This window comes from Centrocercus urophasianus, unplaced genomic scaffold, assembly GCF_019232065.1.
Source record: "Centrocercus urophasianus isolate 14NV4802_14NV808 unplaced genomic scaffold, USGS_Curo_1.0 seq_681, whole genome shotgun sequence".
Taxonomy (NCBI): Eukaryota; Metazoa; Chordata; class Aves; order Galliformes; family Phasianidae; genus Centrocercus; species Centrocercus urophasianus.
Genome location: NW_024885290.1, coordinates 7,877 through 22,252, shown reverse-complemented (window position 1 = coordinate 22,252; position 14,376 = coordinate 7,877). Strand labels below are relative to the sequence as shown.

General features: G+C 54.0%; 1 protein-coding gene across 7 annotated transcripts in view; it reads left to right on the top strand.

Moving 5' to 3' along the window:
• Positions 1–14,376, top strand: part of TCF3 (transcription factor 3) — a 46,055-nt gene that overhangs the window by 23,857 nt on the left and 7,822 nt on the right. For 3 of the 7 annotated variants that reach the window (XM_042837144.1, XM_042837138.1, XM_042837143.1), the window contains 5 exons: positions 3,454–3,527; positions 4,548–4,644; positions 9,356–9,426; positions 11,453–11,582; positions 12,631–12,683. In XM_042837144.1, coding sequence (XP_042693078.1) covers positions 3,454–3,527; positions 4,548–4,644; positions 9,356–9,426; positions 11,453–11,582; positions 12,631–12,683 — 425 coding nt within the window. The remainder of the gene's footprint in view (positions 1–3,453; positions 3,528–4,547; positions 4,645–9,355; positions 9,427–11,452; positions 11,583–12,630; positions 12,684–14,376) is intronic. The other 4 variants (XM_042837142.1, XM_042837145.1, XM_042837141.1 and 1 more) reach the window with 3 other exon arrangements.

Genomic DNA, 14,376 nt, shown 5'->3' with positions numbered 1-14,376 from the left:
CATTTTGCTTCCCACCAGGCAGTGAGGACCTCAGGCTTTCCCCTCCTTCTGCACACAGGACCTCTGCAGCCAAAACGTGGTCTTTTTAAGGCAACATAGGATGTGAATGGGAGCTGTGCCCCTCGGGCTGAGCGTCCTGAGCTGCCCTCCAGGTGTTCAGCGCTGCTCACCCTGGCTTTATTTTGTGTACTGGAGGCAGAATTGTTTTGTCCAACGCCGGGAAAGGGAAGTGAACACATTGTTTGGTCCCCTCCACAATCCACGTCCTGTAAACAGCCCACGACTGCCTTCCCTTCCAACCTGTTTGTTCCTCTGCAGGGCGGATGGGGCTGGTAAATAAAGGGGGATGTGGGGCTTCCCCAGGATCCGTCCCACGGCTCTGGGATGCAGCCATGGGATTTTTCTGCTGCCGGGGACAAAACAGCCCCGTCGGTTTGCCTGGGCCTTAAAGCTAATTACCAGTCGACTAATTTTATTGATTTCAAATCCCTTTTAGCAGAGATTTTGCCTTGGGGCTGATCGCCAGAGCGATTAGGACGCAAAGCAGCTTAATTTGGAAGTGTTTATCAAGCAGCCTTCTGTCACCTCTGCTTCAAATCAAATTAGGGTGGAGCACCGGGGCTCTCCTGGTGGCATCCCACCTCCATCCATCCACCCTGGGCTGTGTCAGCCCTTCCCATCCCAATGCAAAGCCACGATGCTCTCTAGCTGTGCCCTGCTGTGCTCTGAAGGCTTCAGGTCAGGCTCAGCGTGGATGAATTCCTTGTATCCACACGGAGCAGTTGTTGTCTATCAGCTCTTCTGTGCCACAGAAATGGTAAAGGATAAAAAACCCCACGACTGTCTGACAGCTACATCTTATTCTATTAGTACGTTTTAATTAGAACACCAGCAAGAAATGAGTTATGAATATTCATGCCCAGGGTTATTAAAATGCACAATTAATCTGCGCGCTTTTTAATAACTGTATTAATGGAGAGGAGGAGGTGCAGCTCCTGTTTTCCACTTGTTTTCGGAATTGTGAAGCGTGCCCCAACCTGCTTGGCTGCAGAAATGAAGCAGCTGCGTGCACGTGTGGGTGTCTGAGCATCCTGTGCTGGAGGTGAGCGCTGCAGAGCTCCAGGGCTGTTCTGTGCCACGCTGCAGCCTTGCTGCAATCTCATCCTTGCCTTGGATTTGTGTTGTTTCGTTGGTTTTTCGGTTGTTTGGGTTGTTTTTTTTTTGCCCAGAGCAGGTGGGTGCTGTTCCAGAAGCACCTGCTTTTGGCCGACCTTTGGGATGCTCGAGGGTGCAGCAGAGGGAGTTTGCTGCCAAATTGTAGCTCCTTGTTGATAGGAGGGGAGGGAAGAGCAGCCTGGTGATGAGCGTGGGGCAGCTGCCAAGGGGTGAGGTGGGCAGTGTGCTTTCTGCACCTGAATTCTCCCATCGCCTGCAGGCTGCAGTGGGGCACGCTGCACTGGTGATGGGGTGAGACCTTCTGCCAGCCCCACGCTGGCTATGGGGCAGCTGTTGGGGTCCTTCTGACCCCTGTGCTGTTTCCTGAGCTGTGCTCCATTTGCTGGCTGGGCAGCAGAGCAAAAGCCTCTCTGTGTTAATCATAGAATGGATTGGGTTGGAAGGGACCTCAAGGATCATTGGGTTCCCATTCCTCTGCCACACGCAAGGCCACCAACATCCCCATTTAATACCAGCCCAGGCTGCCCAAAACCCCATCCAACCTGGCCTTGAACACCTCCAGGGATGGATGGGGCATCACAGCCTCTCTGGGCAGCTGTTCCAGCACCTCACTGTAAGGAACTTCCCCCCGAAATCCCATCTAAACCTTCCCTCCTTGAGCTTAAAACCGTTCCCCTTTGCCCTACTGCTATCAACCCCTGTTAAAAGTGGATTCCCCCAATACAGAGCATGAAGGTACCAAAGGGACTTTGGGGGTCCCCAGTGCCCAGAGGCATCTGAGCCTCTCAGGCTCAGCGTAGGGCAGCAGAATGCTGCTCACCCCCTTCTTGGAGCACCCTGCATGGGAATATTTCTTATTTTTTTGGTAGGATTTTGGGGCAAAAAATTCCTGGTGAGCTTCCAGGCACCCAAAGTCATGCGAGGCCCCATTGGTGGGGATGGGAGTCATGGGCTGCTGCCATGGGGGCTTGGCACTGTCCTCGTGCCTCCAGCATGTGAGAGCCAAGCAAAGGGAAGGAGCAGCTCTGCTTCCTGATCTCCACTGGTGTTTGCAGGGTATGCAGATGAATTGCTTTAGAAAAACACATTAGCAAAGCAAAAGTTTATTCTAGGAAGTAGGAGGTGGGAGAATTGGCAGTAATTCTCCCTAGTATCCAAGGTATTATTAGAGGCTTATCCCTGCTCTGCACAGTAATCACATTGGAAATTTTTGATTAGAAAACAAAATCTAAATGAGAAGTATGAATATTCATTAGGTGTGGAGATTAATATGCATAATTATGCAAATTAGACAGCAATTAAACACCAATTCTCTGGGGAAATGATTAACACAAAGGCACAGAAATAGAAGGATGTAATTTGAAAGAAGTTTCTGGTTAAATGAACAGTAAGGGGAGCGGAGGAGACAAATACCCACCGTGTTTGCCATAATAATCAGCTCTGCTCAAATGAAATGGGAGCCTGCCCACCCCGGCTGCACCCCATGGACCCCCTCACCCCACAGCTTTTGGGTCAGCGGGGCCCCAGTGGGGTGGGTGGAGGGGTGTGGGATCCCCCCAGTCCTGGGGATGGAGCTCAGGGCATGAGCTCACACCTTGCTGGGGCTGTGCAGCCCGAGAGGAGCTGGCAGCAGATGAAAGGAAACCAATTCCTACCACGAGAGTGCTGCAAAAGCCTCCTCTTGGTTCGCTGCCATTGTGGACTGAACCACCCTGGTGAGAGAGAGGGGCTTTTGGAGGGCTGAAAACAGCACGGGTGAGAGCTTGCTGTGCACAGCCCCATGGTGCCATCCCCCTTCACCTGCAGGAACACAGCAGCTTAAACCAAAAATAGCCATGAACCACTGTGAGCCCCAATAATGTGCCCTCAGCCTCCTGTTGAGGCTCTTGGATGTTGAGCCATTGAGCACCAGGCAGCTCTTTGCACGCTGCTCCCGCCAGCAGAAATCAGCACTGGAGGCAGTCGGTTCTTCATCTGCAGTGGTCTCAGGGTGGAGCAGAGTCGCAGTGTTTGTTTCTCCTCTTCCCCACTGCCCTCTGTGTTTTGAAGCATTTCCAGACTGATGTGGGATTTGCTTTGAAGCTGGTGGGATAAAATCCCAGCAGAGGTGGGGAGGTGGGGATGGAGAGGAGAGGCTGATGGGTCGCACCGAGTGGAAGTGGTTTATTAATGAAAATATTGCTTTGTTTGTAGAAGGAAGAGTTAATTTTGTGAGAACACCTTTGAGGCTTTGCTGATAAAGCAAGAGTAACCTTTGTTCTTCCTGTTTTTTTGTAGGTTTGGATGAAAGACCGGGATCAGGTTCCTGGGGAACGGGAGATCAAAACAGCTCCACGTTTGACCAAGGAAGGGTAAGGATGGAGCACAAACACAGAGCTCAAAGGAAAATAAACGGGGGCTCTGCTGTGCCTTTCAGAGCATGCATTTGTGCCCAGGTCAGCCCTGACCCCTGGAACTGCCTTTTTTGCTCCATTTTGGGCCATGTTTGTGTTATTGGAAGGGGGTCAGCAGGCAGAGGGGACCTGACCACTCCTCCAAACCCTTGTGCAGAACTTCAGCCCATATTCTGCCTTCTCCCCATGCTCAGCTTTGGGCATGGGGAGAAGCAGGCTTATTACAATGGGGTCCCCAAATCAGGATGAGTTTGGGGAGCACTGGCAAGGTTTCAGCATGAAGAAGCCAAAACTGAACAGCGTAGAGCTGGGGCCCGAGGAGGAAAAGAGAGAAAAGACATTAACTTAATTGAAATGGTGTTTTTTTGACAGATGCTCATGTTTTAATGGGTTTGTGTGATTCGTTTTCGTGATGGCACCATTCCCTTCCCTTAGGTCAGTGGTGGAGCAGCTCTGTGTCATTTCTCATTTTTATAGAGCTCCTCTTCCCCTCCACTCCCCCCAGCTCAGGGCAGTTCTGGGGCTCTTTGCTCCTCACCTGGAGGGCACTGAGCTGCTGAGCAAGGGCAGAAACCCATCAGGAGCCACCAGCACAGGGCCAACACCCTGTAGATCCCTGCTTTGGAGCTGCATCCCCTCCAAATGCCACAGCCTCGCTGCCTTGCTCTCTGCCACAAGGATGGCATCATTTCTCTGTCCTGTTTACAAGGTGCTTTTGACTTTGACCTTTCCCACTGCTCCCTGACAGCCTGGCCTCTCCAGAGCAGGTCTGTGCTGTGCAGCTGATGCGACCCTGAGGCTAAGCAGGGCCTTTGGCATCTCCAGAGGGCGCCCATCAAGTAGCAGCTTGGGTCTTTTCCCCTCCAGTTGCATCAGGCAGCATCTCACCACATTAAATGGGGCGCACATAGGTACATATCCCACGTTCCTCAGCATTTGGCTCAGCATCTCTGATGATCACTGCCTGTGTTGCTTCAGCAGAGCTATGGTGAAGGCCCCCACTATGGTGAGCACCGGGACCTGCCGTCGCACAACAGCTTGTCTTCATCTCCATTCCTGGGACCTGGACTAGTGGGTGAGTGCCTCCCACTGCCTGGCGACACTGCAGGCTCAAAGCTGGGCCAATCTAACAGCAACATGCACTTCCTGGGAGCATTTTCACCGGCCAGCATCACTGCTTCCCCCAGCAGAGCTGCTGTCCAGGCTGTGGTTAAAGCAGCTGTTGGCCAGAGGGTCTCATCAGCACCTAATGTTGCACAGCAGCCACTGTATTTATGGGTACAGTTATTTTTCCCTGTTTTACAGTAGCACTCGAGGGCAGTAACAGAGGTTGATTCTGGCTGTGCTGGTGCAGGAAGGGCTGAGTTTGCTCTCTAGGAGCTGCTAATCAGGGTTGGAGAGGCGTGGAGAGAGGGACAACAGGCACAGCGCATCCTTAAGGTCTCACAATAGGCTCACAGGGGGCTTTGCCCCACAACCCCGCTGCCCCAGGCAGTGTGATTCCTGCAGAGAGCTCCCTGCTCCTGTGGTGGGATCTGGGGAACTCTGTCTTGTGTTCTGACTCTCTCTGTCCACCTTCTCTGCCCCCTATGCTGGGTGGCACGAGGGACACAGCACACCTTGCTGTGCCCATTACAGTGATCATGTGGCACTTTACCCATCTCCCTCTCCCCTAGAGTGGAAGGAGAGATTAAGAGCAGAAAATATCCACCCTGAAGGACTTAGAGAGCTGTAATGGCATTAGGAATTGGGCTTAGTCCTCCCCACCTTTGCCCACGCGGTGGTGGGTGGAACCCTCTGATTGGAAGCAGGGGAATGAGAAGGGGGCATTGGGTTTGAAACAGAAAATCCCCACTGGGCACAGAGGTTCCTCCTCTGGAGCAGGTCAGAAAGGGGAAGAAGAGCAGGGTGGCACTGGGAAGCTGCTGTCAGCGCTCTTCCTCCTCCTCCTGCCTGTGTTTGTGGCACGAGGCTCGCTCTGAGCTCTGCTGCATTTGGTTGCCCTTCAACTTCTGAAGATAGCAGAGCGAGGGAGGTGATTCCTTCTTGTTTCCTGCCCCGGGAGGATGTAAGCAAAGCAGAAGAGATGTTTCTTCATAAGCCAGGGGAGCCTTGATGTCATGTAGCAGGGTCTGTTGGGGCATGAGCTGGGGCAGGAACCCTCCCATGCCGGGAGCAAAGGCAGCCCTAAGAGCTTCAAGGCAAGAAGGAGCTGCCTGGGGAGGAACACAGAGCTTTCCCCTTTGATGTGTGTAGGGAGAGGACACGTTTGGCTTCCTCTCAAAGCTGGGGCTCCCAGTGCTTAGCAAACAGCGTGGCTGCCAAGCTGGCTGCTCCCCAGCACGTGGAACCAGAGCCTCTGTGCCCCAATGGGTGACATCCTCCAACTGCCACCGAGCAGCTCACGCTGGCACCAACACCCCGCGCCGTCCCCATGAGTGCTGGCAATGCCCCTGGCTCCAGGCAGAGCACTTAGAGCCACACCACCAAACCAGGAGCTGGGAAATAGCAGATAGGAGGGGCAGGGGCCTCCTGCCATTTCAAAGTCACTTTTGTTCCTAAAACTGAATGTGGTTGAAGGAGAAAACACCAACCCCTGGAGCAGGATCCAAGATAAATACGTAGGTTTTGCTTCGCCTCTGCACTCTTACACTGAAAACAGCAGCATGGAGGAAGACCACAGGTGGAGCTTTCTCTTCCTCATTACCAAACTGCTGCTGAAAACTTTTCAAGTGGCAAAAATCTTCAAGGGAAAATGAGAGGGAAGGAGAGTGGGTCAAAAAAAAAAACCAACCCAAAAAAACAAAACCCCAATCTTTTTGCATACAACTGCGGTAGCAGAGTGGGAGGGAAGTGTGAGCTTTGGAGATGTCACCTCCCTGTCACTCCCTGGTTTCCCAAAAGGTCCCCCCGGGTGGCACAAGGTGGTGGGTGATGAGGGAGGAGGGATTTTTTTGTTGTAAATCACCCACCTTCCAAATCAGTCGCTCTTTCACCATTCCCTTTCAGCAGGGAGCGGATGGCTGGGGAGGCATTGCTTAAACAGGGGGGGGAAACTGATAAGCCATAACAGATTTCTTTCTAGTAATTATTTCTAGTAATTAGCTTCTTTTCAGAAGAGTGTCTCTAATCTTGTGCACATTGTGAGCTGTTGTGGATTGTGCTTTTTTCCTGGACAATACTTTTAATCTGCCTGCGGATGGGGCTGGTTGCTGCTCCCCTGGTTTTTGTTAACATCCTCCCCCCTCCCTCCTATTGCAGCCTGGGCTTTGCTCATCCTTCCTCCCCAGGATGAGTTGTGATGGAGTTAGCAGGGCTGGGGAAGTGCTGGGAAGCACCCAGGTGCTCAGGGGGTGTTGGCCAAATCTATGGGCACATTGAGTCCCTTTCCCTTGCATGTCTGCAACTGGGACTTGAGGGGAGAAAAGGCAGATCCACAACTCTACTTAATAACACTGCTGAGGTTGTTGGAGGGGAGGCGCTCCTGCTCAGCCTCAGTGTCTCCCCCCACGAGAAGGGATCCTGGTGTATGATGTAATGATTTATTCCCTAACTTTCCCTGCTATCTGTCCACCTGAATGCTGTTAGAATAGCAGGATTCAGTCGTTTGGAGGAGGCATTCGGGGACATTCCTGGCACGTTGCACTGAGAGCTGCTTCCATCCCACTCCATGCTGCCTGCTTGGAGCTTCGTCCCATTTCCTGCCCAAAGCCTCCAGGCTGTGCCAAACCCCAGAGCAGAGAAATCTGCCATCCCTCCAAAGTTTGGCATTCCTCAGCGTTCGCCATCCCTCCTCTTTGCCATCCCTTCCCTCTGCTGTACCTCCTCTTTACCATCTCTGCAATCCCTCCACTTTGCCATCTCCTCTCTTTGCCATCCCTCCTCTCAGCCACCCTCCAGCCCCATTTTCCTACCCAACTAAATTTACAGTCTCTGCAGCCGAGATTTTCTCCTCTTTCTGCATTATCCTGGTGCAGGGCTGGGGGATGCCTCTCCCTCTGAAGTTCCTCCCACCCTCACACCGCCGCTGATCAAAGCGTGCAGCAGATTGCTGGTACCAGGCACGCTTTGCTTCTGACATGAATCAAACGAGGCACAAAAGAACAAACATCAGATGAAAAGCAGCAGGTTTGGGGAGAGGCACAGAGCAGACTTGATGCTCACAGTTGTCATATGGCTGTTCTGCTTTCCGTGGTGGGTTTGGGATCGGGGTGCCATGAGGTGGGTGGGTACAGAGATGGGTTTGCAGTGGAGAGGGCTGGAATTGCCCTGGTTTCCCTCTGGTTCAGGAGCAGCCCTGATCCTCCCAGTGACACAACCTGCTGAGCTATTTGTGTCACACCACAGCAAATATAGCTGCTAAGCTCTTTTAGAAATTAGGTCATTTAAGAGATCTGTCCTCTGACATCCTGACCTTTGTTTACTTAATGTTTAAGCCTCTGCAGCGAGGCAGCAGCAGGGCCTGGCACATCTGCCCATTGGGATGGGAGGAGCAGGGCCAGGCTGAAGTCACCCCATCCCTTTGGGGCTCTCAGGATTGGCTGTGCAGCTCAAGGACCGCTCAGAAAACGGGGCTGAGCTCACCATCCCTGCACAGAAGCAGTGCTGGGGGCTGCGGACCGAGCAGCCCATCACATTCCTGTTGTGGGGGGTGACGCAGGGCAATTTTCTCCCCACTGTCTTCAGCTGCTCCCCAAGAGCTCTCAGTGTGGCCCCAGTGCATTATCCTTCATCTTAGGGCTTTAGGTTAAGCAGATTGGCCAAATCCTCCCCTGACGGTTTTGCTCGTTGCAGCAGCGTGGGGAGGCAGGATGCCATCACCCCCATTTTGGAGAAGGGGTTTTTTGGGGTGGCCCCATCACTTACCAGCTTCAACCATGTGGGTTCCCCACACTGGAACAGGGCTGCCCTGCTGCTGGTCACAACCTTTTGGTCACCATCTCCATTTCCCCAGCAGCATCACTCATAGCAATCACTGTTGCTTTGTGCTGACCAGGGGTCCCACCCCCCTCACCCCCAGCACCCATGGGTGCTGCGTACCAGGCTCCCCAGAGAGGTGTCTGTGAGAACCTCAGGATGGAAACATTTCACCATATGTCTTGGGTTTCTTTTTATTTTTTTGTGCTTTTTTCCCCCCCCCCGTGACAGCAGCATTCTCAGCACTGTGTGGGTGGGGGGTTGGGGGGGGGGGGAGGGTTGCTGAGCATCAGTAGAAGGCATCACGGGTGCATAGGGTGCACATGGGAATGGGTGGCACAGGGCCCTGGGGACACTGTGGGCTGGGGCTGAAGTGAGGAGCGAGGGAACTTTCCCATTGAATGCATTCTCCTTTGGAAAGTTGAGCACCCAGCAAAAAAAAAAGGGGGCAGGAAATAATCCACGAGGGCTGGGAGCTGAGCCCCACCAAGATGGAGTGTCCCATTGTATGGGAAGCACATGCAGCCTGCTCCTTCCCTCCTGGCTCTGAGTTCTCTCTGCCTCTGCCAAACTCTGTGCTTTTTTTATTTAATATGTCTGGAGGTTTGTGTTGTGTTGGGTGGGTTTTTTTTGTGTGTGTGTGTGTGCGCTCTGGCCTCCAACTGCCAGTTTCCATGGCCACGAGCACTTCCCCGGTTTGGGGTTTTGCTGTTTGTGGACCGAGCCCTGCCTCTCACTCACTTAAAGGCGCTGCTGTTCCCTGCTTCCTGCAGGCACACGGAGAGCTGCTGCAGAGACGGGGAGGGATGGGTGCAGGGTTCTGCTTCCCCATCACACAGAGCGTCGTTTCTGTTTCTTCTCCACCGTAGGGAAGAGCGGTGAAAGAGCCTCGTACTCCACTTTTGGAAGAGACGCCGCCGGGATGCCAGGACTGAGCCAGGTAAGGGTAGAACACGTGGAGTTTTTTGCTGTGTGAGAGCCCAGGGGTCAACAGCTTGCTGGCAGCTCCGGGCACGAGGTCCTGCAAAGCTCAGAAGGGGCTGCGCAGTGCCTGGTGTGTGCTGAGGGCTCAGGGGAGGAGCTGTCAGAGCTGGGATTGGGGTCGGGGGTTCTCCATCCCGCTGCCAGCCTTGGCACTGCTGCTTTCCCTGCTCCCATCCCAGCCCCGGCACCTCCATCCCTACCACCACCATCACATCAAGCCAGGCTGCAAACAAGAAGGAGCAAAACCCCTCCCTGGCCAGCACCTCATTCCTTGCCAAAGTGAGAAGCTGTGCCGTGGTTGCTGTGCTGCTGTGCCATCATTTCGCTGGGGCAGGCAGTGTTTGGGTCTGTGGCCATTCAGGACCTGTGGCTCATCACTGCATTCAGGGGGGGACACAGCTGGGGGCTGGGGAGCAAAGCAAGGCGTTATGGAGGGGCACAGCCCTCAGCTGGCCAGCTTTTCTTTTCTCCATGTCCACACACACACACATTACGTGTTTTAATTTTACACAAATTTGTCATAATTTCCTCTTCTCTGAACTGAGGATGTTTCCTTTGCTGAAACAGCTGTGCTGGCTGCCCGTGCCAGAGTGGATTTAATTTACCACTGAAGCTGCTAAAATAAAAACGGGATGGATGCCAAGCCGGGCTTTTTAATGTGATGGTTTTGCTGGGGTTTTGTGAAGGGGGGGGAAGATATAAGGTAACAGACACGGGGTGGGCAAATGGGGCTGCAGGGACACAGGGCTGGATCGGGTGGCAGCGTGGGATGGGGGCATTGGATGTGGGGGGACACCAACCCCTCTCATCGCAGTGCTGCCTGCAGTTCCGCTGCTTCCATTCTGCAGGGGGGTTCTGACCTGTTTGGGTGTTTTTTATTTTTGGAAAAGTGGCCCCCTCCCAAATTGTCCCCGAAATGCCTTTGTTCCTTCCCACGACGCCCTCATTGAGGCAGATTTATGGCTGCCTGCTCACAGAACAACCTCAGGAAGCATCGCTGGGGGGAGAGACGGGGCAGAAAAGTGCCCATTTCTGGGGAATTTACCCCCAAACTTCAGTGCCCCTGGGGTTACCTGCCCACCACCATCCTTTCCCATTCTGCTCCTGTTCTGCTTGGCCACGCCGGAGCGTTCAGCACAGAGGTAACATGACCAGTGGAACAGATTGCAGGAATGTCACCAGCTGTGAACACACAGCTCCTCTTTCCCTCCCCGACCCCTTTTTGGAGGAGGCCGTGCTTTAAGAGCAGCGCATTTTTCTTCCCAGTTTCTCAAAAGCTTGAAGCCCTCCTTTCTTTCAGCTCAGCCCCTGAAGATGGTTCAAAGGGAGCTTTTGTGGCTCGGAGGCCCTTTGCCATCCCTGTGAATTCCCTATAGAGGCACAGAGCTCAGTCCCAGAGCCAGCAGTGGGGCTGGGCTGGGTGCTGTTTCCCTGCGCTTCCCAGCGCCCCAAGGTCAGCTTGGATAAACACAGGGGAGGAGTTTCCTCATTTCAGAAAGAGGGATTTCACTTTTCCCTGATAAAACGTAAGAGAAAAGCAACCAAAGTGAAAGCATGGCAGCTCTGCAGTGGGTCTGGCTGGTGCCATGGACTGGGATCGTGGCTGTGGCCTTGTGGGCAGGGTGGGACTCAGGTGGGTCAGTGGTGGTGTCACCTCTCCCATCTCTTGCAGCTGGGATCAAATGGGTGTTCAGGGCATAGCAAAGGGGCACCAGCACCTGCTGAGTGCATCCCTGGGCAGCAGGGAGAACGCATGGCATGAAAGCCCCTCACCTTCTTGCACACCCATCTTCCCCCCACACCTCCCCTCAGCCCCCCTGTATTTACGTGTTGATTTTTCCTCCTGGCCTCTGGGCTTGTTGCTTTTTCCCCTGGCTGCTTTCTGCAGAGAGGTGCTTAAAGGCAGCTCTGTTCTCCCCAAGGGAGCTCAATGCTTTTTCCAGCATCCTCACCCAAAGCTTTCTCCCTCTCCTTGTTTGCAGACTGGTTTCCTGCCCAGCGAAATGGGAATCGCCAGTCCGAGCACGCTTTCCCCCACTGGAGTGAAGGGGGGGTCTCAGTATTTTTCTTACCCCAACAATCCTCGCAGGAGAGGTGCTGAGAGCAGCATAGGTACGTTGCTGTGGGCACATTGCTTTGGTTTGGGTGGGTGACCACAGGGCGAGTCCCAGTGCTGCTGCTGCCATGGGCTCACCTGGCTGCACATCTGGCATCAGCTCTTTTATTGGTCGTTTGGTTTAATATATCTCCCCCTCCAAAGGAAAAAAAAAATATATATATATATATATATATGGGAATTTGGGCTCTCAGTCATTTGGAATTTCCTTTTTTCCAGTAAATGTCAGGTTGGGTTACAGATGCAGATGGCTTGAGGTTCTTCTATAAACACTTCAGGCCGCATCACACATCAGTGGTCGTTCCTGGAAAAGCTGGGGCTGCTTTGGGATGGCTGTGGGGGCTGCTGGTCCCCACTGGGGCTCTGGGAGCTGCAATGTGACAGCACTGGGGCTGCCCCCCCCCCCCCCCCCAGAACCTCAGGCCCATCACCAGGAGCAGCAGTTGTGCATGTTGGCATCCACCTGGAAATGGGGCACTTTGCTGCTGGTAACAAAGGGTAAGGTTGGGTGCGAATCCCATTTTCGAATGACGAAGCCCAGTTCACCAGAATTTGTGTTTTTTGTCACAGTTCCACCCCACACCCCCACCAGAATCTCTCTGCTGTTATTTTGAGCTTTCCCCAACAAACGAAACCAGAAGTGACCTGGTGCTGTGTGTTCCTTCCAGTGCTTTTTAGAAAAAGGCATCCACTTTGGTCCTGCCACGTTAAGATACTGCTGCTCCATAGTGCTGCCAGCCTGGGGAATTAATTCTTTTTGCCTTGGTTCATCCTACGATGAATTTCCCCTGTCTCCTGCCCCTCAGTAGGGCTTTTTGTAACCATGAGCTGAAAAACATCTCCTAGGATGCAACCAGCAATACAGTTAGGGATTATGTATGGGATGAAGGGCTGGGAGGCTCTTCCTCGTTCCCATTACTGCCCCTCCTTTGGCCATGGGACGTTTGGGGTCTGTGTGTTCTGCCCTTTGGTTTAGCAGGAGTTTGTTTGCCCTCCTGCTGACTCCCTTTCAAAAGATTCCATCCTTTCTCCTTCTCTCCCAAGCAGATGGACAGCCCAAAAAGGTTCGGAAGGTGCCTCCTGGACTCCCCTCCTCGGTGAGTGGTTGGGGCCCCCATCCCTGCACCCCAATCCCAGCGCTGCCAACCCCCAACTCCTACAAAGCATCAGTGCACAGAAAAGGGAAGGGTTTCTCCCACCCCCTCCCCACGTGGGAGATGGAGGGAAACTCTGCAGGCTGGGGGCACAAACACAGACAGAGGGGTTTTGCCATCAACACCCCACCCCCATCACTTTGAGGTTACATCACAGTGCCCCATTGCAACGGGATATTCAGCACGGTCAGATTTCAGTGCAGGAGGAAAGCAAAGCAGCCGTGAGGCACGCGGGCAGCTGGGGCTGCTCCAGGTGTGTGCACTGCCTGTGCTGCTTTATAGGAAAGCCAAGCAGGCTGCAGGAATCTGTTAGCCATGCTCCTATGGCTGTTGGAGGGGAATAAAGTGAACAATGGCTTTGTGGCTGGGAGTAATGGGATCTGCAGGAAAAGAGGCTGGGGAGGAGGGGATGCAGAGCATGGGAGCTGTCTGGCCACGCAGCCTTCCCAAAAGACCTGAGGGATGTGGCACTGCACCCTGTGCTGCCGGGGGGGAGCCTATAACTGCAGGATCCCAGCTGTAAGGAAAGAGACTCTGCTTTCATAGGGAAAAGCTTGCTGCAGAAAATCGTGGTGTGTGTGAAATTCAGAGCTCCCAAACCCCGGCTGCCATGTGGGGAAAGCGTTGCTTTGACAAATGGCCCTTTGTTGGCCTCAGATTTCAAAGGTGCTGGGGAGCTCCCTGTCACTCTGGTGCTGCTCAAGGGGCCCCGATGCCCCCAGGAGCCGCTGGGTGTTTGCTGGCCCCATGCACGTGTCAGCACCAACACCTGCACCCCAGCTATTCCAGCACCCCGTAGGCAGTGGGGTTCTGCAGCAGAACACAGCAGCCCCGTGCTGGCAGAGCAGCGCAGCTCAGCGCCACGCGTGCTCTGCATCCTCCTTTACTCACCCCCACTTTTAATGGGTCCCCCCCACCCCCCTCCTTCCCAGCAGTGACCTCTGCTTTGTGTTGTGCTGTTGAACTTCCACGCTGGGGGAGAGAAATCCACACCTAAGTGGTATGGGGAGGAGGGGGAGGGAGGTGGGGTGGGACAAACGGCAGCAGATCAAAGGCTCTTTGCGGCCCTGCTCCGTGTTATCGCTGGAGCCCATGCAAAACAAACAGGTTCCAAAGCCTCTCCTTCAAAATAAAGTGCTTGGATGTGCAGTTCCGAAGCTGCTTTGGATACGTGGAGCGGGCACACAGTGCCTCGTGGTCGTGGCACAGCTTGGGGACCTCGATGGGGTTGGATGGAGTGAGGTGATGTGGTTCTGGGAGAGGTGGGACGCTGGGAATGGAGCTGGGCTGCATCCCAGTGTGGGGTCAGTGGCTCGGTGCTCATCCTCCGTGGGTTCAACTCTCTGTTTGCTCTCCGTCTGCTGCGGTCCCACCCGGCTTGGTGCATTTAAACCAGAAAAAAACAGAGAGGAAAAGAGGGGGGGAAAAAAACAATAATAATAGCACGCAACCAAGAAGCACGCAGCTATAAATCCCTTCAGCTCCCAGCTCTGGGGCTCTGTGCACGGCCCCCGGCCGGCCCTCGCCGTGCTGGCAGTTCCAACTGGAGGAAATGACCTCACCTGGAGGTCCCCGAGGCCGACGCCGGGGTTTGGGGCCGGGGGGGAAGAGGAGGGGGTTGAAGGGGGGGGGGGGG